Consider the following 21874-nt stretch of genomic DNA (forward strand, 5'->3'; position numbering starts at 1 on the left):
ATGCAATATTAAAAGGGTTTCACATATACCAGGGCTGACTTCCATATAATGTACTAACTCAACATGAACAGACTGCAGTCACCATATTTTTAACGCCAATTATAGTGGTACAGTAGAGTCTCAATTATCCGACATTCCGTTTTAACCAATATAGCCAATCAACAAGCTACATACTGTATGCGTGCGCATGCATAATATTGTAGCACCCTCGCCAGATGCTTTAGCGGCTGCACTGTGCAGCAGCTAAAGCGTTCGGCAGGGTGCTACAATATTTTGCCCAATCCCATGCTGCTTTGTCTCTCAGTGCGTCATGTGCCGCCATTGACGTAGCTTCGCTTGCTCATTTGCACTCATGATTTATTTTTGTCTGTATATACAGTGATTGTGTTTTATTTTTCCTATTGTTTACATTTACATTTCCCTTAATATAATTGTATTATTTGTGAAACATGAAGAGTGAGAAGAGAAAGAAAGTAGTTCTTTCAATCAGAATCATAGCCAAGGGTCTCAAAGTGTCACTAGCTTACACTGAACAACAAGAGGAGGCAACTGCCACTGATGTCATGTTACTAAGACAATGGTGAGACCTTGCCGCAAGGAAGAGAAGCACATCTGGAAAACAGATTCCAATCACTAATTTCTTTAAATAATAACTAACAATAGTTCTATACTCTACTACTTTAGTATTACAGTAGATTAATAAACCAGATTTCATACTTATACTGCCTTCCATTAATCTATGATTTGTATACTCAGTTTCCGCATTGTCCAACATTTCCGATTATCCAACATACTATCGGCCCCGTTTATGTCGGATAATCGGGACTCTACTGTAATTTTGTGTTACACAACACCACTAACTGGCATTGCCAAGACTTTTACATGACTTTTATGAAAACAGGAAAGATAAAGCCCAGGCATGCTCATGCTAAAGGGTATTCATGTTAATGCTTAGCTGTACCACGGATCATTAGCCCTGAGTGAACTTGCCATAGTTCTGCAGCAGCTCCTCCTTGGTGGACACAATGAGCGATCGGTCCTTGGCTGAAAGAACAATGGCCAGGCAGATGTAGTGCTGCTCAGAGGAGGTGGCCCGACGTACCACTGTGATCAGCCTCACAGGGTGGTTGTGGGGAGGACTACTGAAGCGCTCGATACAAAACCAGGAGGAGTATGTCAAACCAGAGGGAGGAGGAAACAGTCTCTCACCTGCCAAATACAATACAATTTAGTTAAAGGCTAGAAAGATCTGGACTAAATGACCAGAAAACTGTAACAAATTTTAAAAAAAATTACTTTAATTTACTTATTCGATACCTCCCATTTTTTTTATTTAAGTGAAACGCAAAACAGTAAACAATGCCTTAGTACACTGTACCTAATAGTTACAAAAGTACTGTAGCTATTCTGGGCACAGTCTTTGTTCCATTGTAGACCAGTTTTACAGCTAGTTCAATCAACTTCAATTAATCACCTATAAGCCAGGGTTCCAGTGGACCTCTGAATAACAACATTATTGCAGTACCTGCAATTGTAAGGCAATTGAAACTTCAATGCAAAACCCATTAAATTCAATAAATGAGTAACATGAAGGAAGATTGTTTGTGTCAGTATACACTAAAATTCAAGATAGTTTTTACAGAAAACAGATGGGAAAGCAAAATAGGATAATGCAGATTTTACAAAAGAATACTTTTGAAATTAGGTGTCTTTTATTAAGACACGCCTCAATAATGAGCACTTAAAACTATTTTTTCCCATTATCTTTGTAAAAACATGGCACACCAAAAGGGCTACTTCAAGGTTCTAAGCAAACCACCAGTGTTAAAAACCAGAATAAATGTTTTTCAAACAGAAATGATGTCACTTTTAAATATAGGTCAGGGAACACAAGCTCCCATCTATATATAAATGACACCATCTGCAGACATTTCAGGATGATTTTAACAGCAGGAAACATTCAATTTCCTCTATCATGCCACACTCTTAGGACTCTATGCCTACATCACTTCATAAATTCTTGATAATATTATTTACAGCGGCTTCTGCCTTTCTTGTGGCTGTATGAAAGATGCGATATTTAAATTCACATCTAAATACTTTACAATGAGCACAAAGAAACGAGAAAATAAGATAAAAATTGTGCGGTATCCATAACAAAATTCTACAGTTTGAGTTGTGATATATTTAAAAATATTAACAAAAGCATTTTCAAATCTTTATACTTTGAATGGACAAATCTAGGCAACAACAACCTTTTTCATATTTTTGTGATTATGTACTTGTACTATATAGTTTGATATTAGAAAATCAATAACTTTACTCTTGATACAAAATAATGTGCGCATTTAGGATAAGCTAACCAAAGATTATTCAAAAAATCTAATTCCTGTAGCCACAGCTGAGTAAATACAATCAATGAAACACTGAAGCAAATTCATATATTAAACAGAGATGTTTAATATATTCTGAAAAAGAATACATGATATACAAAAAAAAATATACTAACCATTTCCTATTCCACTGACAACAGCCCCGTCATTCACCCCAGATGCATTGACATTACTGGATGGTGCATTGTGGGGAGCCAGACTGGGCAGGAAAAGACACCTGCATGATAAAAGAGATCCATTAATTCCAGGTGTGTGCATAGTGCCTACAACAGTTATTCATACTGTGTTATCTATCTTATTATTTTCCTTCATATAGAAATGTGATTATTTGTTTTCTTTATACAGAAAATACAAAACATGTAGTATACATTTTAGTAGTACATTTTAAATAAAGTGAATACAGAAATTATTATTTTTTCTCCTTTGTGATAAGAAAACTTTTAGAACAAACATTTGATATCAGATGTGCACACAGAAATTCAGGCTGGAACAGTTTACAAAATTTATATTTATATATATACAAAATCTTGATTCTTGAAAGAAAATTCTTTTACTCTGTTTTATTATACTTTCTCAAATGAACTACAGATGTATCTGTCTGAAATCTTTTGATGTCTGTTTCATTATAATCAAACAAAAATATATATGTACCTGGAATTATCTAACCAAATGAATCAACCTGGAAAAAAGGGGTTCTGGAGACATTTTTTGGCAAAATGTTTCTCCTTGCCAAAACCAGTCAAGTAGAGATTCTTTCTAACTACCCAACCATTAAATACTATCACCTTCCATTTTATTCCAAAGGTGCTAAAACATTCAGATTTTTCTTTATATGCTGACTGAAATATATCCATATTTTTTCTCACTTAATACAAATTCTACAATTTGCACTACCAGCTTCTACATATAAGAGGCAAAGGGAAACTAGGAGATACAGTCTGAATAATTGGTGCAATCATTGTGTATTGCAAATGTGTGGTCAAAATATCTATCTGTAAGAACACAAAAACCAGCACTATTACAGGCAACAGCCAGTTAATGTATAGGGTTTTCATTCCTGTCATTCTGGTTGTGGCCAAGGAGGAAGACTTTTTCAAAGGAGCTATGACCCTAAGTGTCAGTAGTGAGTCATGAATTCACAGAAGCATGGAGGCCCCTTACTCAGCCGATGATTCCTTTCAATCTCACATCACAGCATGAAAGAAAACTGTCACACAGTGACTAAGAGAAGAAATGGGGAGAAACATCCTATAATTAGCTAAGAAGATTTCCCTAAAATGACTGCAAGGCTTTTTCTACTGGTTTATTAAAAGAATCTGTTCAGGTTCATTCTTCGCGGTAATTTACAGTAGAATATCATAATATGAAAATGAAATTAACATTTTGTAAGTATAGGTGGCATGTCTTATGAAAAGTTTATTTTTAAAATGGAATAATAAATAGAAAAAACTGCAGGAATATGAAAAAAAAAAACATAACTCATGAAGGGCCAGACCACTTTTCAGAATGACTACTCTAAGATTTACAAGCAATTTACTTTGATAATCAATTAAGTGCATTTCAATAGATAGCAGTGAAACGTAACATTCACTACTTCTGCCATTTCACCAAATTTGACTATCTTTGATATAGGTTAGATTCTTATGGTTCAAAGACTTAATCATATTACCTTTGTGTTTTATAAAATGGAAAATTACATAAAAAGATACAAGAAACAGTCAATCATTGAGTTTTGAATTAAGAATGACAAAACACTTAATGAGAAAATGTGTATATTCTGAAGAAACTTTATTTTATAACAGATAACACTTTTTAAAGATTAATGAACTGAGGTATTAAATTTATATTTGTTTTCACTCCTATCCATCGCAGCAAACTTTTAACAAGCTAAAAATAAAATTTCATCTAAACCAAAGGATAAGTTTGTGTTTTTTCTGAAGGCAAATCTACCTGGCTAAAGGGCACATTTGTTAATACTTTAAAATAAGTGATGGCAGTGGTATAGATGAATCAATATGGCTCCAAAAACAATTCTCTGCAGAAAAAAGTATTAAAACACAACAGACTGCTAACTGTATAAAATTTCCCTTATACAAGTCTGTGTTAAATAAATCCAGCTCACCCAAACCCTTCAAGAGACGTGTCAAACTCCACAAAGCCCGGGGTGACTGATGAGCCATGAAGTCTGATATCATGTGGGGTTGTCATGGAGACCAGGCACTTCACTCTGGTCAAAGGTACTGTGCTTCCTTCTGCTGATCTAACCAGACTTCTGCTTATTCTGTACTGACTGTTATCTTCATTCACAGTAAACACACTGTCAGGGCCAAATCCCTCCATTGACATTGTCATACTGTCTGGAAGAAAACAAACCCCAAAAATATAATTAAAAAATCCTCAAAACCATTTATTCAATAATCTGTGAATCTACTTACATCTGCTATCTACTTAAAATAGCACCCATTTCATGGGAAAGCAGGCTGTATATTCTCTTAGAAATTAAAAAAATAAATAAATAAAACTAGCAGTTTAAATGCACACATAAACTTGGCCAAGGTCACCGGCTACTTCATTGGGGTATCATAAGACGTATAATCTGAGAATGTTTTATTTGCAAGTATGGAAAATATTTAGTACATTTTCAATGACAGGTTTTCAACTTGTTCAAAAAAAGAAATGAGTCTGCAAATATAACTTCTGGAATAAATCATTTGAAGACATTGAAATTTCATTCACAGAATCAGATTGCAGAAGTTACTTTTATATCATAGCTCACCACTGTAACACAGTTAGTTAGGCACTGCAGCTTTTTTAATTTAAACATCCAATGTTAAAGTGAAATTAATATTGATCTCGGAATTTCCACCACTTGTTCATGGATATCAAATATACTGTTAAATTTTTAAATTAAAATGGTGACCATTTTACAAACCAACCACATAATGAAAGGTTTTCTGCTGGGATAAACTTGAGAGCCAAATCACACGCTGCAAAACCACTGATCCTGATAAATTCCCAAATCTAAAAATCTAATGCTAATTCCAATTTTAACAAACATGCTCAGTCAGTATAAGTGCATTTTATTTTTTTTAACTTATCAGTAAGAGTTAGCAAATTGGGGTAGAACCAAGAATGAACAATATTTCCCCAATGGGTAGGCAAGTCTTCTTAACTGTCATTTCTAAAACCAGCTGGGTGAACACAAAAACCATGCTCTGTGAAGAAAACTGCAAAGTCTACAGAAGCTATTTAAATGGGATTGATTTTTATGTGGTTTATTTTATTTGAATATTGAATAAGCATTTTTCACTTACTCCTCATTTCAGCTTCATAACTCAGAGAACTTGGTTTGTGGACGCGGTACTGTTTCAGAAGCTTCTTGTCCCATGCCCCACAATTCAAGGGATTTCCCAAGCGAAGGAACTCCCTTTATAAACAAAAAAAACAAAGTCTCTTTGCTGCAGATGCCTTCATGAAATATCAGTCAGTCTCTTTATCCAGGAAGTAAGGTAATTATAATAAAATCTGATCTATTTCATCTAACAATGCAGTAGTTTTAGATTTTTTTTCCCCAATCAATAAGTAAACCAAACATTAGGGGGAAAAGGTACCTTTAAATTCCATCTTGCAGTACATACAAGTACACAACTGTCTATCTATTCAAAACCTGATATGACTTGACATTGGAATGGATAGGACAATTACACTGCACTTTTAAATACAATTACTTCAGAAAAATCTATCAAAAACTTCAGTAACCAAGTGCTGCCACCAGTATGACAAAAGTCAAAACGATATAGCAAAAATTAGCTTAGACTGTAAAGCAAAGATGGGGAAATTTTCCTGTTCTAAGCATTTCTAAACATTTCTTTGATAAAACACTAAAAAGCACTTTTGAAGTCGTCTAAAACAAATAAGACACTTTAAAAAAATATCCAATAAGATAACAAATGTTTCAATAATTATTTTAATAAAATATTTATAAATATATAAGTTAAATCTTCTCCTTTCAAAGGCATTTACCAGGCTTACAGCAAACTGTAATCTCCATTAAAGTGCATTTTTGTGGAGCTCTTAAAAAAAATGGAAAAGATCATGTTACTATTTCTCTTTTAGAAAGACCTCATAAAACATACTATGAGTTCATTGAACTTGTTTTTAGGTGAAACAAAACTTCTACGTTAACTTCCTGCTGCTCCAAATTTGAAGGTGGAGATATTATCTATCCAGAATTAGGATATTACTAAATACCTCCTGACCAGAATTTAAAAGCCTGACTTCTGTGGCAGTGAAGCATCTGCTAACAAACTGCTAGATACGTCAATGAATACCTCAGGACCATGGGCTGCAAAGCCTGTGATGCAAGTCTCTCAAACATCCTCTGCAGCGGAGGGTGCAGTGGGTGATCCTCATCGGACAGGGCACAACTGCAGCGCTGGAGGAGCCGGGAATGGAGGCCAGCTTCACACATTATCTGCTGGTTCCTCTCAGAGTGGACCAGCAGCTGCAGGATGTTTGCTATGGCAAGCTGAAGGTCCAGGGCATGCTGGGAGATAACAGCCAACCGAAGTAACATGGCATTACTCATGTTTCACAAGGACTCTTTCACATTTTACAAAGCACATCTGCATGATCTTCCACTAACACACTTATCATCTCAGGGATGCTATAAGGTGTGAACATATGACAGAAATACACTAGCTAACAGACTTTTGTAAAAAATTCTCGACTCTTGTCATTTCCTGACCAGTTCCTGACCTGATCAATTTTATTAATTACTGCTCCTTTGTTAAGAACAGAACTCTTCTGTTTACTGTCCAGGTATTTTTAAAATCATATTTTGGTAGTGAACAGCTTTTAAAAAGAGGGAATGTATGTTATATTTACAGCAGCAAGCTGACTTGACACACATTTATTAAGCTACAATATGACATTCTTCTATCTATAGAGCATTATCATTATCCACAGAGATTTTTGTAAAGGTATTTGCCTTCACAATATGAGGCCATTTTGTGATCTTTTGGTTTTGGGTGTGATTATTTTATGAATACAGTTGGTGGAGGTAATTGCTGCTAAAGGAGGTTCTACCAGTTACTAAATATAAGTGTTCACATAGTTTTTCCAACCTAGACTGTGAATGTTTAAACGGTGTGTTCAGTACTGACAAGAAGACGTACAATTGTTTGTGTTATTAGTTTAAGCAGATTGTGTTTGTCTATTACTGTGACGTAGTTGATGATCAGAACACATTTTTAATTCCAAAGGGTTCACAAACTTTTTCTTGCAACTGTATATTATGTTTTTTACTGCCTTCTTCTTCGGTTACTGCCTTCTTCAATGAATGTTTGTGTGTATTGTTGTACCTCAGGCTGCATTTCAGAGGTGACGGAGGCAAGGAGGTCCAACATGGCTAGCCCTGCTCCGGGGTGAATGATCACTGCATCAGGGGAGTGCAAGGGAGGGGCGCCTAGGTGTAGCTTCAGGTCAGTGACAGCCTTCATGGACAGAGATGAGGTTGGGGCAGAGACGCCATGATAGCCATGTCTGCAGGAGTAGAGATCACACATAATTTGTACAAGTTTTATACAATTTCAATTGCAAGCTGACCAAAATATCAAAATATCAGATCTCTACATCCAATTACACAGGGCAAAAGAAAAAATGATTTAGTTTAACAAACCCCAGTGTGATTGAAGGCCAAGACCCAATGGCTCAGACAACATTTGTGAATATCCTTCAGGGCAAGATTCTCTGCTACCCTTCAAAAGTCGTTATCCAAAATGCTATAAGATTACTTTTTAATAAAAAAAACACCTAAGTATAGTACATCAGAATGTACAGTCACAGGCCTGTGTGAATAAGAAATAATCAGACAAGTTGTAAAACCGATATTTAAAAGAACATAATAAAATATTTATATAAAGCGGAAGCTATGAAACTGTTTGAGTTGTAATTTTTATTTACTGATAATTCTATTATTTTGTCAGAACTCTGATGATTAATAGTGAAACAGCCCAATCAATGAAAAAAAAGGGATACCACAGGGAGCCACAAGTCTGGAAGACTGCTGTTCCACAGGGTCTGGAGCTTCTTAATTTAATTTTATACAACTAAAACTTTCTATGAATATTTTTTAATTCAGCAATCCTAAAAGACACTGAGTACTTAATTAACAGGAGCAGAACCTTTTTTTTTATTTTTGTATAATACCATATATATATAACCATATCAAACACAACTTAAGCTCTGAGCTGTTAAGTTAAGATATATTCTCAATATTCTCAAAACATGAATAATACATAAGACAACACAAGATGTTTTCATCAAGTTATACAAAGCTAACCAGGTAATGACACACATCTTTAACCCTAAATCCCATTTCTTGCAATAGCGTTTCATCAAATAAGGATGACAAAAAATAGACACTGAGACAAGTGACAGCACAAAAATACAACAATGTGCATTGCGGTCTAACAAAAAAGCTGCAACGAGTTTGTTACAGAAACTGGAAAAAAAAAGAAAAGGTGTAGAAACTGAAAAGATGAGCAGAAATCAACAGAATGATGTGAACAGAAAAGAAAACTGCAGTGAGCAGTACCTCTTTCTGGAGAGAGCTGGAGTGCCCCAAGGAGAGGGCAGGGAGGTCTCGTGTGTCAGGCACGGAGGCACCTGCTCAGCACGACTACATACACAAGACAGCAGAGGACAGCCAGGCAAACGTGAAAGGTTAAGAGAAAAACAGGTAGGGAGCTTGTTAGCACTCTGAGCTGAGAACAAATGCACACACATAAAAGAGGAATACAAATTATAGCAGACACATGATTTGACCATCGCACATACATACACAAATGCACATAAACAAAAATAGTCTCAGAGAAGGCAATTTCTCCGCTGTAAAGGATGAAATTCTGAGAGCTAAGGCACTTCAGAAAATGTCTTTGATCCAAGTTTGGCTGCTTACCCTGACAAACAGAACAATCACGAGTAAACTTCCTTTATTGAACCAGCTAAACATTTTAATATTTCTTAAGTGATTATTTTCTTTTTAGAGTGTTATCAGTAAACATTCACAACCAGCCATAAGGTGGTTAATGTTTACATTATTTCATTGCTGCTCATTAGAATTTATAACTTTTCCTTGGAAGCATTTACATTCAAAATCTGTATTTATACGAGGAAATAAGTGAGATTATTTCTATTGTTTTCCCTGCCTCCAACAAAGCACAAAATGTGTGAGGTTGTGCAAATCAGGCATGTTCTTAATGCATCTAAAAGACAAAAGAATCTCTTCTCCATTACTCCATTACATACCTGCAGCATTGTGGTATATGGGAAAACATTATCTTTATCAATACTTTATGTTTCTCTTTTACAATATTTGTTGTCTATATTTTAGCTATAATGTTTAACTGTCATTTTCATGCATTGAAATATAAAACTTGTTTCAATGAAATGACAGTCATTTTCATTAGCCTAGCCTGTTCAATGCCCATTGCAACTAATTAATAATTAATTGCTGACTGCTCATCATTCTGCTATTATCACAGAGAATTTCCAGAAATGTATCCTTCAAGGAATAACACTCAGTCATTAAAAAATGCATGTATGCATTAATTATTAAGGAAAAGCGCTGGAAGCATGCTTTTTAGAAATTTTATACATTAAAAACTGTCACAAAACAAGACAGTTTCAGCCAAAAACATACTCTAAGATAAGAAGGCAGTACCAGTATTGCAAAAAGCACACTAATGATAAACAGTATTACTTCTGGGTATGGGTGAAGAACTAACCATTGTGTTATCATTTAAATGATATAGTAACTTCCAAATGACCAAATAGGATAAGCCTCAAAATATTTTACTAAGCAAGCAACCAAGATGATGATAAAATCATACATTTAAATTCTACAAAGCAGATTACAACAGGCAAGGTGATGCTTAAAACATGTTATTCAAAGTAGACACCTAGCACAGTGAAAAAATGATACTTCAATGTCTCATTCCAGTTTTATCTCAATGAGCAATAAGGGCTATTTTGGCCAAAACATTACAGGAATACATCTAAATCTGAGTATATATTAACATTTTATTTTAAAATGAACCAATCCTAATAAAAATTAATTGAAGTCAAAATGGTAGGTTATCAATTAAGACACAATTAAATCTTAAACACAAAAAACTCAAAATGGCAAGAGCCTAGAACCTAATCCAACCTCTGCTCTAGACATTTCAAATGTCATTATGTCCTTGTCTGCACTTACAGCTGAACAATGAAATATGGGACAACAACTGTATTATCAACTGAGAAAAATAATGTTTCACATGTGGGAATCAAAAACAGGTAAAAAACAGTAAACACAGAAAAGGCACACCGGTACCTAATAGAGCTGCCTACCTGTCAAAGGAATCAGTGGCCATCTTGTACAAGAATATGAAGAGCTTGCTGCAATGTCTCAGAGTGGGACACACACTGTCCACAGGAATCACATCATCCTCCAGCAATCTTTGAAATGGCTGTGAGTTGGACGGGACAACAGTTGCTAGGCCAATTTTCTTGGAGTCAGAGAAGCAGCCCAACAACCTCACAGCGTCTGCCAGCTTCTCATACTGGATTTCCGTGCGGAAGAAGTGCGAGTTAGCGGGTTCGTACCGCATTGCAGCAGTCAGCGTGCAAAAGACGGTGTGCAGGAGCTCGAACACTTGGTTCTGGATGACCTTCTCCCAGCCATTCTTTGGGGGGCAGCACAGAGACCGTTCCATAGCGACGAGCAAAGATGTGACGTAAACGAACCCCCCCACCTTTCTGAACACTGTCCTGGTGCGATGGCTCTCTCTCAGGACAGCAAGAAGTGCCTGACACAGGAAAATAAGATTTTATAGAAACGTTTCATATCAACATTAATCTGCCGTTAAACACTTATTTTTCTTAAATTTATTTAAGCAACTGAAACATTTCATATTTTGCATTATGTGTTGTCTATTAGGTACCATTGAGAATATATTTATTTTCTTGAGTATTACGTAACAACACTGGAAAGGGGGATTAGCTTAATTCTTTCAGTTTTGCTTGGTTCTGTTCCCAGACTACTAATATTCATCCAGTTTAACATAACAAATCGCAAATTGCTAATAGCAAATTAATTAAATACAGAATTCCATTGTGAGATTTTTACTAGCACAGAAAGGATAAGAGTTTATTTTCTAAAAAACATTTTGTGTACTGAATAAGAAATGCATGAGTATTTTCTGAAAACAGTGCTTAGTTTCCATCAATATTGTTTTTACTATTTTTTAGCTTAACTGAAAACACTCCCAGCACCTAATTTATAGAAAATGTTCTTATCCATTCTCAGTGCATGCAACACAGCACTGTTCTTCCTGTTTAAGAATTCCAGGAAAAATTAGATTTTTTTAACACACTTATTATATACACTATACAACCTTAATTTATGTATTTGAAAATGTACCTTTAGGGGTCATGTTTCTTAATAATAATCAAAAACACTTTTTAGAGAGAAGTGGGGCATTACTTTTTCTTAATTAAGAAGCAAATACCAATCAAGACTGTTCCCCTACATAAATGAACACACTTCATACTTCAAGAACATGAAATGCAGAAAAGTGAAATAAACAGAATTAATTTTGCTATGTGATTCATTTGAAGGACATTCATTACTGCTATGTCCTTTTAATGCCAGAATTATCACTTAAAACATATTTTCTTCCAGGGAACGCATACTAATAAGGTATAGTTTAAATAAACTTAAAATCTATAAATATATCATATTGTACTGCTAAGAATTCACACACTGCTAATTCCATTTTAAGCGTGTGACATTTTCTAGACTATAAAACTCCATTAAACCACAATAAAAAAACAAAATCAAAGAGAATTTCTTTGAAAAACAGATTTCATTACTATAGGCTTAGTCCTATGAAAATGTTACAAACAATGGGCATTGTGTTAAGGGTTTACACATGTGTTTTATGTCTTTTAAGTCAGTAAATATGGCCAAAGGTGTCAATTTTCATGAACATTACTTTTTTTATTGAGGATAAACAAATTCTATTTAAAACCATTCTGTCAGCCTTCTTGGAACATAACTATTTAATAGTGGCTGAACTATTTAAATGAGGTCATTTAGCCAGCAGTTATGGGGATGACATACAGTAGTACAAAGTAGGTCTCAAGTAAGAATAAATAGGACATACAACAAACAGAGACAAGAGACAAATGAAAAGGTAGACTCTGATGGAGGAGATCTGATCGGATTGTGAGAGTGGACTCCTTCATAAAGTCTAAGAAACAAAATTGTGTCCAGGAATCTGAATACTTTAAATGTACCATATTCGTATGTAAAATGGTTTGCTGTTTTATTTTACTTGTTTGTTGAAATACCCATTTCCCATATATAGGAATTCATAGGCTAAGGTTAACCTTTCATGGTTTGTGATACAATATTTTGAATGGGAAAACAGTCTTAGTTAAGTATCATTTTTTAAATCTATCCTGAAAAACAGGCAGAATTATGCATTTTCTAAGTCTGTTAAAGGTAGGGCTCTGGTACTCCCAGAATTGTAATTGTTTATATATAGCTGTGAAATACTGTGTGTAAGTTATAGCAAACAAATGCTTGATGTCTTTACATTTGACTCATCTTTTCAAGTTGTGCCGTAGAATAAAGAAATTGTGCTATGATTCGGTTGAGCAATTCCGGCCCTTATTTCTGAAAATCTACACAAACAATGGCACACACAAAAATTAAGTACGTACAGGTTGCCAACCACTTTCTCTTTAAGTAGTTCAGTATCTAAGTAAATCGAAACTCTTGTCATAATTTTAAGTCCTTCTTCCAAAAGTCTTGCTAAGAAAATGTATGTAAATTCTTAAACATACAGCTCTCTTTCATGCATAGTTTCCTAATGCCTAGAATCACCAATGCAATATGCATTAGCATAGGTTCCTATTTCCTGCAAAGATCACTTTGCACTTATCAATGTTAATCAGTTAATTAACTTTAGTTTGTTAAATGTGTGCCCAGTACATGAATTTGTCTCTGTTTGTAAATTACTGCTTTTGTTTAGTAAACAAAAGTGTTTATTATATTCATGCTAGGTTTGAAAGGACTAGGTTTGCAAGTTTACCGACTCTGTTAAGAAGCAACAATTAAACATGTCATAAAAAATCATTGTATGCCCCATCTCAATACCACAATTTATGTGTGACAAACTGAAATCTACCAGTAATACAACATCACCATGGCAACATACCTTCTTTATCTCAAAATACATTATGCTACTTGGTCGACAGCACTCATTTGAATTTCTATTTCCCAGTTTAAGTCATATAGACTTTAAACCGTCAGTATCCTCTTGCTTCATTTCACCAGGTCTTGGGTTTCTTTTGATATGTTAACTCATGCTCCCACCCGTACTATGCCACTTATCTTTCCCAAAATAAATGTGTAGCCATTAAATTCATACTCATCTCCATTATCCTCCTCTACCCATTTGGAACAATTTCATAATTTCCTGCTAATGCATTGGCTTCAGGTTCTTGCATTGTATTCATTGTGCCAATAGGATTGATGTCTAGGCATTTAAGAATGGATGTGCTATTTATTTTAGGCCTGTGAATTTCTTTAGCTTCTATAAAACCTCAGTGTCAGATATACAGATACAGCCATTCAAAGTGCGCGGTACAGACACGTACCGGAGGTAATTGGCTACGGCGTCACGCATCGCGACGCAAGACGACGCGGGGTACCGCGGTACGTGATTGGTTGACCGACGGGCACTCGTGGTCCGTTGGTCTGTCGTAGAAAGAATTACTGTAAACCTCTTTACTGTGCCCGTTATAGTATTGAATATTCATATGGAATTTTACCACTGAAGGGAAATCTTAGTGCCTGAGCATAAAAAGAATAGGAGCATACTGCAACGTGTGTGAAGGCCATAAACGATATTAATTTTGGAACATAAACATACAGTATATGGCTGGTCTCGGTACTTTAAAGAAAACATACACGAAACATGGTTTCATTATGACCAGAATCGGTCTTGAGATATTTTTAACTTGATTTACAGTATTTGAGAGGTACTGTATGTCTTAACACCGATACTACAGTGCGTAAATACTGCTCACGTATATGTTTCTAGGTTTATATTATGCATTTCATACGGTCAATTTACTTTTGAGCAACTAATAAGAAGCGCGAAACGGTATGCGTTTTAGTTTCGTTTTGTGCTGGGACTCTGCTTTTAACAATGTGGCCGTGGATTGATTAAAGATATCAAGTACATACAAGTCATTTTTTAAATGTTGTAGTTTGTCTTGTAAAAATGTTACGAGTACATCATCTGTCAACAATTACACAGGTTCTGTTTCCATATTGCGGATTTTGGTAACGTAATATTATTTTCTAGATTTCACGTTGTGAATATATGATTTGGGCAAACAGAGCCGCAAAGAAGTACATTATGGGTTGTTATTTTGTTTTTTTTTTTGCAGTTTTATCTAGAACAAGCGATGCTTAAACCTTTGTCTGATTCTTGTGAAATTATCCACACGACAGTTACGGTACCTAGGAGTTGACTTCAGTGATGTCACTGATGAGATGTTTCTAAAAATCCATCCTCTGTAAAATGTCTTCTCTAGTTGTCCTGAATATGTATTCGCTAATGAAGCTGTGTGTTCTGAGCCTGGATCTCTACATTTCTGTATGAACCAGCTTAGAGGGCTAATGACAGCTTGTGTTTAAATTGAGTGTAAGGTAATTTATGCTTCTAAAGTCATGGTCAGCATTTATTATTGTACTGTGCTGTAAACTTGTTCTGTGCCTAGTCACATTATTTGATAGCGTTTTTATAGCGTTGTCAAATCTGGTGCCGCTGTGTGTTAGTTTCCTGACTCCCATGTCACATGGTCTGTGATTGAATCCCATGGAACTATGACTTTATTTTTTAACAAACATTTCTTTGAAAAAATGAAACGTTTCCCTTGGTCAGAGATTAAATAAAACCTCACTAGCACCAAACAAATTTATATTTCTAAATATCACAACATGATCGAATTTAAGTCTTTTTAATAACAATGAATAGTCACCTATGCGTTACAAAATAAACATTTATATTGATTTGAATCGCGTTTTGATTTAAATCGTAAACGCGTGTTTAAATATATGTGTTTAAAGGCGATATACTGTATAAAAGCGCTGATTCTTATGGAATGTGTTCCGCCGGGGATTCAAAAACAAATTTTTTTTTTAATCGCGTATCTAAGGAAAATTGCAGTATAACTTTGTTCATGCACATCATTATACAGTATCTCATTTTGTACTTCTATAAAAAAAAATAGTTTGCCCAGCCACTATTGTTGTTATTGTTTTTATCCTGTAAAGCGCTTTGAGGAGCACAGCTTTCTCACCACTTAGATTACTTTTTGACACCATCCTTACACAAAGCAGGAACTGATTGTATTTTCCGATGACATACAAGTGCAAAGATTACAGATTTTAATCGTTTTTTTTCTGAACCAGGGAAAATCTGATCATGTTTCTCTATAACAATAATAAAAAACTTTATTTTACATATCACCTTTAAAAGTGGCATCTCAAAACAATACAGTAGATGTAAACCACAGATTACAACGTAAATACCTAGACAAACACAAATGCGTTTTTAATAAAATGCTTTCATTCATTCAACAGAGAGAGAGCGTAAAACCTGGGTGTAACAGCTGTTCCTTTTTCTGATCACTCGCTCTCTGGATAAACGTCTCGCCTGTCCTGTTCTTTGTTTTCCTAATTTGCCGATTATGCCTGCTGCGATCCACTCCTACCCTCACACCTAAAGAAGACTATTTTAAATTTTTTTGCGCATCCTTAAGGTGATATCACATAAAGGTGATATGTAAAATAATGTTTTTTTATTGTTATAGAGAAACATGATCAGATTTTCCCCAGTTCAGAAAAAATTATCTAAAGTATACTAGTTAAGAAAAATAAATCTAAACGGGGAGAAAGCTATGCTGAAAGTTTATTAAGATACTTAGAAGACAAAGATATCAATTTATTTTAGTTAAAATTTTATATATCACCTTTAAAAGTGGAATCTCAAAGCAAAGAAAATACCCAACACTGATTGTACCCATCTGTCATGCTAATAAAACACCTTGAATTTAATTGAATTGAGGGAGGGGGGGGGAGGGCGAGCGAGATAACCAGGACGTAAGGCAAATAAGATACACTCCACAAGAGGCATTCACAACAGCAACATATGAAACTTTTGCACATATAGTTAAGTTATTACTTGGTTTTCAAAGTGCAAATGAAATACAATATTGTTGTTGTTGCTGTTCTTGTTGTTTTTATCCTGTAAAGCATTTTGAGAAGCCACCTTTAAAGGCGATATATACCGTAAAAGTGCTGATTCTTATGGAATGTGTTCCGCCGGGGATTCAAACATTTTTTTATTTTATTTTTAATCGCGTATCTAAGGAAATCTCAGTATAACTTTGTTCATGCACAAACAGTGGCATGTTACATTATTAATTTGGGTGTCTTAATTCAATGTATTTAAAGCAGTGAACTACTGTAGGTGTAACATAACATTCAGAAATACAATCGAGAATAGTTTTGTGGTGTTTGTTTAGATGAAATGTTCCTAAAATGTATAACGTAACCGGGTATCCATATGAATCAAGTAACAGGTTTATTCCTTGCTGAAAAAAAGAAGAAAGAAAACACATTCCATAAGAATTGACTGAGCTCCGCTCTGTACCACGCAATGATCCCCCCAGATTCTCTGCCCCAGCTTATTTGGGTTTTTAGACGGAGGGTAAAAAACTCTCTCTCTCGCTTGACCTCCTCCTCCCTGTGTATTGTCTGTTTTTTTGTTAACAAGGCTCGCCAGCTAATGTGAATCCAAACCTGTCTTTCTAGCTTTTAAAGTCGTGCGATGTGTAAGCCACAATTCAAATAGAGAAAAAAGAGCTGACTGACAAGATTTAAGATGTGGCTGTCAATGTTGGATTAAAAAAAACACATTGCCCGACGTTTGTTGCATTGCTTGAAAAATAGCTTTATTTCGAGAGACTGGATAAGTGTGTGTGTGTCTCTCTCTGCTGGATGTCCCTCTCACTCTCTGCTGAATGAATAGAAGAATTTTATTAAAAACGCGTTTGTGTTTGTCTGGTATTTACTTTGGTCCCTTTTAACTGTTTTTCCATCTACTGTATTGTTTTGAGATGCCACTTTTAAAGGTGATATGTAAAATAAAGTTTTTTATTATTGTTATAGAGAAACATGATCAGATTTTCCCTGGTTCAGAAAAAAAGATCTAAAGTGCTACACCTAACTTTCTTAATTCGATGTATTTAAAGCAGTGAACTACTGTAGGTGTAACATAACATTCAGAAATACAATCGAGAATAGTTTTGTGGTGTTTGTTTAGATGAAACATTCCTAAAACGTATAACGTAACAAAATTAGACAATTAAAATCTGTAATCTTTCCACTTGTACTGTATGTCATTGGAAAGTTTCTGCTTTGTGTAAGGATGGTATCAAAAAGTAATCTTAAGTGGTGAGAAAGCTGTGCTCAATGTATTTAAGGGACTTAAAAGTAGAAGGAGATGCTTCATATTGCTTGACTAATTTTAAAAACTAAGTTATAAATGCAGACGCTCCCTCGGTGCCGCGCCGGGTGTAAATATCCAAATATACATTCGTCCCGGGCAGAGGCCGAAGAGCGCCCGGCTGGGGTGCGCGGGGAAGAGCAGGACAGGAGTGAAAGGCGGGGTTTAGGAAGGCGTACAGTCTGGGCAGGTATAGATTACACTTTTCTAAAATGTATTTGAAAAATAAAAACGATTACAATCTAATCCTTCCACGTTTGATCCCAAAATCCCAAGAAAAATAAATCTAAACGGGTAGAAAGCTATGCTGAAAGTTTATTAAGATACTTAGAAGACAAAGATACTGTATCAATTTATGTTGCATTAGTCTGATTATGATTAAAAAAACACATATAATTAAACACGCGTTTGCGATTTAAATCAAAACACGATTTAAATCAATATAAATGTTTATATTGTAACGCATACTGTCCAGCCTCCATTTCTCTATAAAAATTTTCTCTATTACACACACACAATAGAAGCAGGAAGCAGAAGCAGGAACCTTTGTCAGAAGGGAAGAAGGTGACTATTCATTGTTATCAAAAATGACTTAGAATCAATCATGTTGTGATATTTTGAAATATAAAAGTCAATTGATTGTCCATAATATTGCTATTCTATTTTTTCGAAGAAATGTTTGTTAAGAAAAAAGTCCAGCACCAGCTGGATTTGAACACACAACCCGTGAGTTGGTAATCGGGCACGTAGACCAGTGGGCTACAAGGGAAGTCGGAAGAAAGAGGCGAAACAGCCCTACACAGCCCTGTCGCAGTACACAAATATAATTATATAGTTATTAAATTCTTTAGATACGCGATTCCATATTATATTAGCAGAAAAGCTTAAAACTACCACTTTTTCACACGCTAATTCACATGTTAGTTAAATACTTCGATGCTTAAAATGTTTAGGGAGAAATGGAATACCGGTGTGTATTTTTCCTTTAAAGTACCGATTCCTGGAATCTGACTGGCTGACACCCTTCTGAAGTGGTTCCATAATATCTGGTATACGGAAAAGAAAGCGTTGATAAAAAAGCCTGAATTCTCATGTATCTCATACAAGTATCTCTTAATACAGTCTTTGTTGTGCTCTTGAGGATCCTTGTGATATTTTGAGCTCTAGTTGAATGATAAGTGTCGCATTTTAAATAATTTTCGTAGTTAGAAATTATGAAACACCCTGTTAAAAGCAAGGGAGTTTTTTATGCCCGTTGAAGTAAAACAAAATGCCTGACAAAGTATGGCTTGGACAGATTCCAAGTGCTTGTACAAATGTGCTAAAGAAATTATACTTTGAGTATACAGCTTGTCCAAAGTCATTCATTCTTAATACTATTAGTAATATCTTCGGTAAAGGCTTTGATGCATAAATATTTCTGATAAAGGTAGGTTGTGTACTTTTGTCCAAATGAGCAATCTTGCTTTCATAAAATATACCAACATTTTAATGACTGATGATTAACATGCTGTAATACACAGTTCAAATTTAAAAGCTCAAATGCTGTACATGAGAGGTTAAGCTCCCCCTGGCGGTTTTACAAGGTGATGCCGGATACTTTCCGGCATGACGTCAAATGACACGATTAACCGCGTGATACTGCGTGATACTGCGTGATACCGAGTGATACCGCGACACGCCCACCGGGGTATGCCGCGAAATACCCCACCCATTTTGAATGGCTGCATCTGTACTAACATTACCCAATACTAAGAAGGCTGATACTGATATCTTCTATTGTAAAAACCTGTATATAGATCCAACCATTCAGAATGCGCCATAAATACTGCAGATGTTTGCAGTTCTTTGTCTGTAGGACACCACAACTTGTTAGAAATAATCTGTTGTGGGACTGCACTACTTTGTAAAACCACCAGGTCGAGCAGTGAAAGCTTCACGTGATGTGTGGAGCATTTGGGCTGTCGCCAGAAAACACCAAGTTTTGATTCATGGTCAATGCTGAGGGACCTGATATACACACAGTAGATTTACCTTATTCATAAATATTTTATGCATCAAAGTTTTAACTTGGTAACTTACAGTGGGTTATGGTTTTAATGTGCTTGTTGTAACAATATAAAGTTTATATACTGTACTCCATAAAAAGTTATAATGTTTCATCTTTTTCCAAGAATACGTAGTAAGAACACCACTTCTTGTTATTGTAATATTGTAAAAAAAAAGTTGTATTGATTTAATACCACTTCATAGTAATATTAATATGGAATCGTGTAACCAAGCAGCTAAAATATCACAAGTGGATGTTCTGGAAACATTCTGACATTCATTTTGAAAAAAAACATTTATTTTGTAATGGACAAATGGAACGCTCATGGACTGTAATGTAGCGCGCAGCACCGAAGTGGTTGAAAGTCCAATCAGAGCATTACTTTTGGTTTGTTTTTTACATAGCCAAATATATTAAAATAGTCCACTATTTATAGCTTGCTGTGAACGCAATGTGCCTCTTTCAGGTTTACATCTGAGTTAAGAAAATTGTTATTTTGTCTTAATCCACCCAGTAATCAGCCAACAATTTAACTTTAAATTTAAGACTTCAATGTATATTATATACTGTACAGTACTGCGGATTCCAAAGACTTACTCAGAGGTTGTTTCTGGCAAAATTGGCTCCTGAGTGCGTGTATCTGGATGAATTATTATAAGCGATGGTTTTGTGAATAAGGAGGGACGAAGTATTATTTTTACAACTGCCAGCAACCGGAGAACATCTTATCAATGTGTTAAAAACATACCATGACACTGAAGACAGATGTGTCACACCTTTTAGTGAGCCAGCGACTGTTGTTTACGATGTTGTGACGATGTTGTGGGGCTCTGCGGGAATTATTATGTAAACTGAAGAGTTATAGAGGAGACAGATTGTGTGTCCTCTCTCTCAATATTTGTAAAAACATTCCAATTTTAATGCAATACAGAATATACTATTAATAATATTAATAATTAATGACCATGGACGAGCTGTAAACTGAAGAGTTAGAGAAGACATGTTGAGCCTTGTCTTTTCAGCTTAGAATTAACCTTTAGAGCAATCCTTTTGGCTGTATTTTATATATAGCAGGACGTGTAAAAATAGTTTGTTTTTATAGCGTGTTGCGAACGCAATGTGCCTCTTTCAGGTTTACATCCGCATTAAGAAAATCTATATTTTGTGTTAATACAAATTTCAGCAATGAGAAATTTAACTTAAAATTTTGATTAAGAAAAATATTAAACATATACTTTACTGGCTTTGAAATCATACGGTGTCATACTGTATATAAAGTATACGAACACACCGCCGTTCACTGCCCTGTGCGCTATTGTTTCGGTCTAATTGTGTACCTGACTTCGTGATATTCGCTTGTGCAGGAGGTGAGACCCGGCGGGGGCGGGGAGTGGGGTTGTTTTGATTATACTATGAATGAGTCCCTGAGGCATATCGTCCAGGTTTCAGAATTAAAAAAAATACATCTTCAATGAGTTTGCACGAGAGAAAAGGGGACCTTTTTAGAAATCATGTACTGCACAAAGTAGGTGAATTTGACAGTTAATGTTGCTTAAAGAATTTAAAATCTATCTGACTGTTCTGTAGCTCTCATGCAATTGAACAGAAAGTCACCTTGCTGTCACAAGTGGCTCTGTTAGTTTGTGTTAACACACTGCAGCCTTTTGAATGTTTTTTTATCATCTTTATCACCTTTGTCTGTCTGTGGAGTGGTGGTTGTATCCTTTCCTCAGTTTAACAGCTGATACGTCCCCAGTAAACCAAGAGACTAAAGCCAACTAGCAATAAATCATCTG

At 35.2% G+C, this 21874-nt stretch overlaps 1 protein-coding gene across 7 annotated transcripts in view; it reads right to left on the reverse strand.

Annotated features, from left to right (window-relative positions):
- The window catches only part of wdfy3 (WD repeat and FYVE domain containing 3), a 166052-nt gene that overhangs the window by 71784 nt on the left and 72394 nt on the right, over positions 1 to 21874 (reverse strand). For 6 of the 7 annotated variants that reach the window (XM_015364893.2, XM_015364884.2, XM_015364903.2 and 3 more), the window contains exons 12-19: positions 10788 to 11245; positions 8992 to 9075; positions 7757 to 7937; positions 6725 to 6939; positions 5708 to 5820; positions 4516 to 4750; positions 2510 to 2610; positions 991 to 1209 (exon numbers count right to left, since the gene is read on the reverse strand). In XM_015364893.2, coding sequence (XP_015220379.1) covers positions 991 to 1209; positions 2510 to 2610; positions 4516 to 4750; positions 5708 to 5820; positions 6725 to 6939; positions 7757 to 7937; positions 8992 to 9075; positions 10788 to 11245 — 1606 coding nt within the window. The remainder of the gene's footprint in view (positions 1 to 990; positions 1210 to 2509; positions 2611 to 4515; positions 4751 to 5707; positions 5821 to 6724; positions 6940 to 7756; positions 7938 to 8991; positions 9076 to 10787; positions 11246 to 21874) is intronic. The other variant, XM_015364898.2, reaches the window with a different exon arrangement.

The sequence above is a fragment of the Lepisosteus oculatus genome, chromosome 3 (genome assembly GCF_040954835.1).
Source record: "Lepisosteus oculatus isolate fLepOcu1 chromosome 3, fLepOcu1.hap2, whole genome shotgun sequence".
Lineage (NCBI taxonomy): Eukaryota > Metazoa > Chordata > Actinopteri > Semionotiformes > Lepisosteidae > Lepisosteus > Lepisosteus oculatus.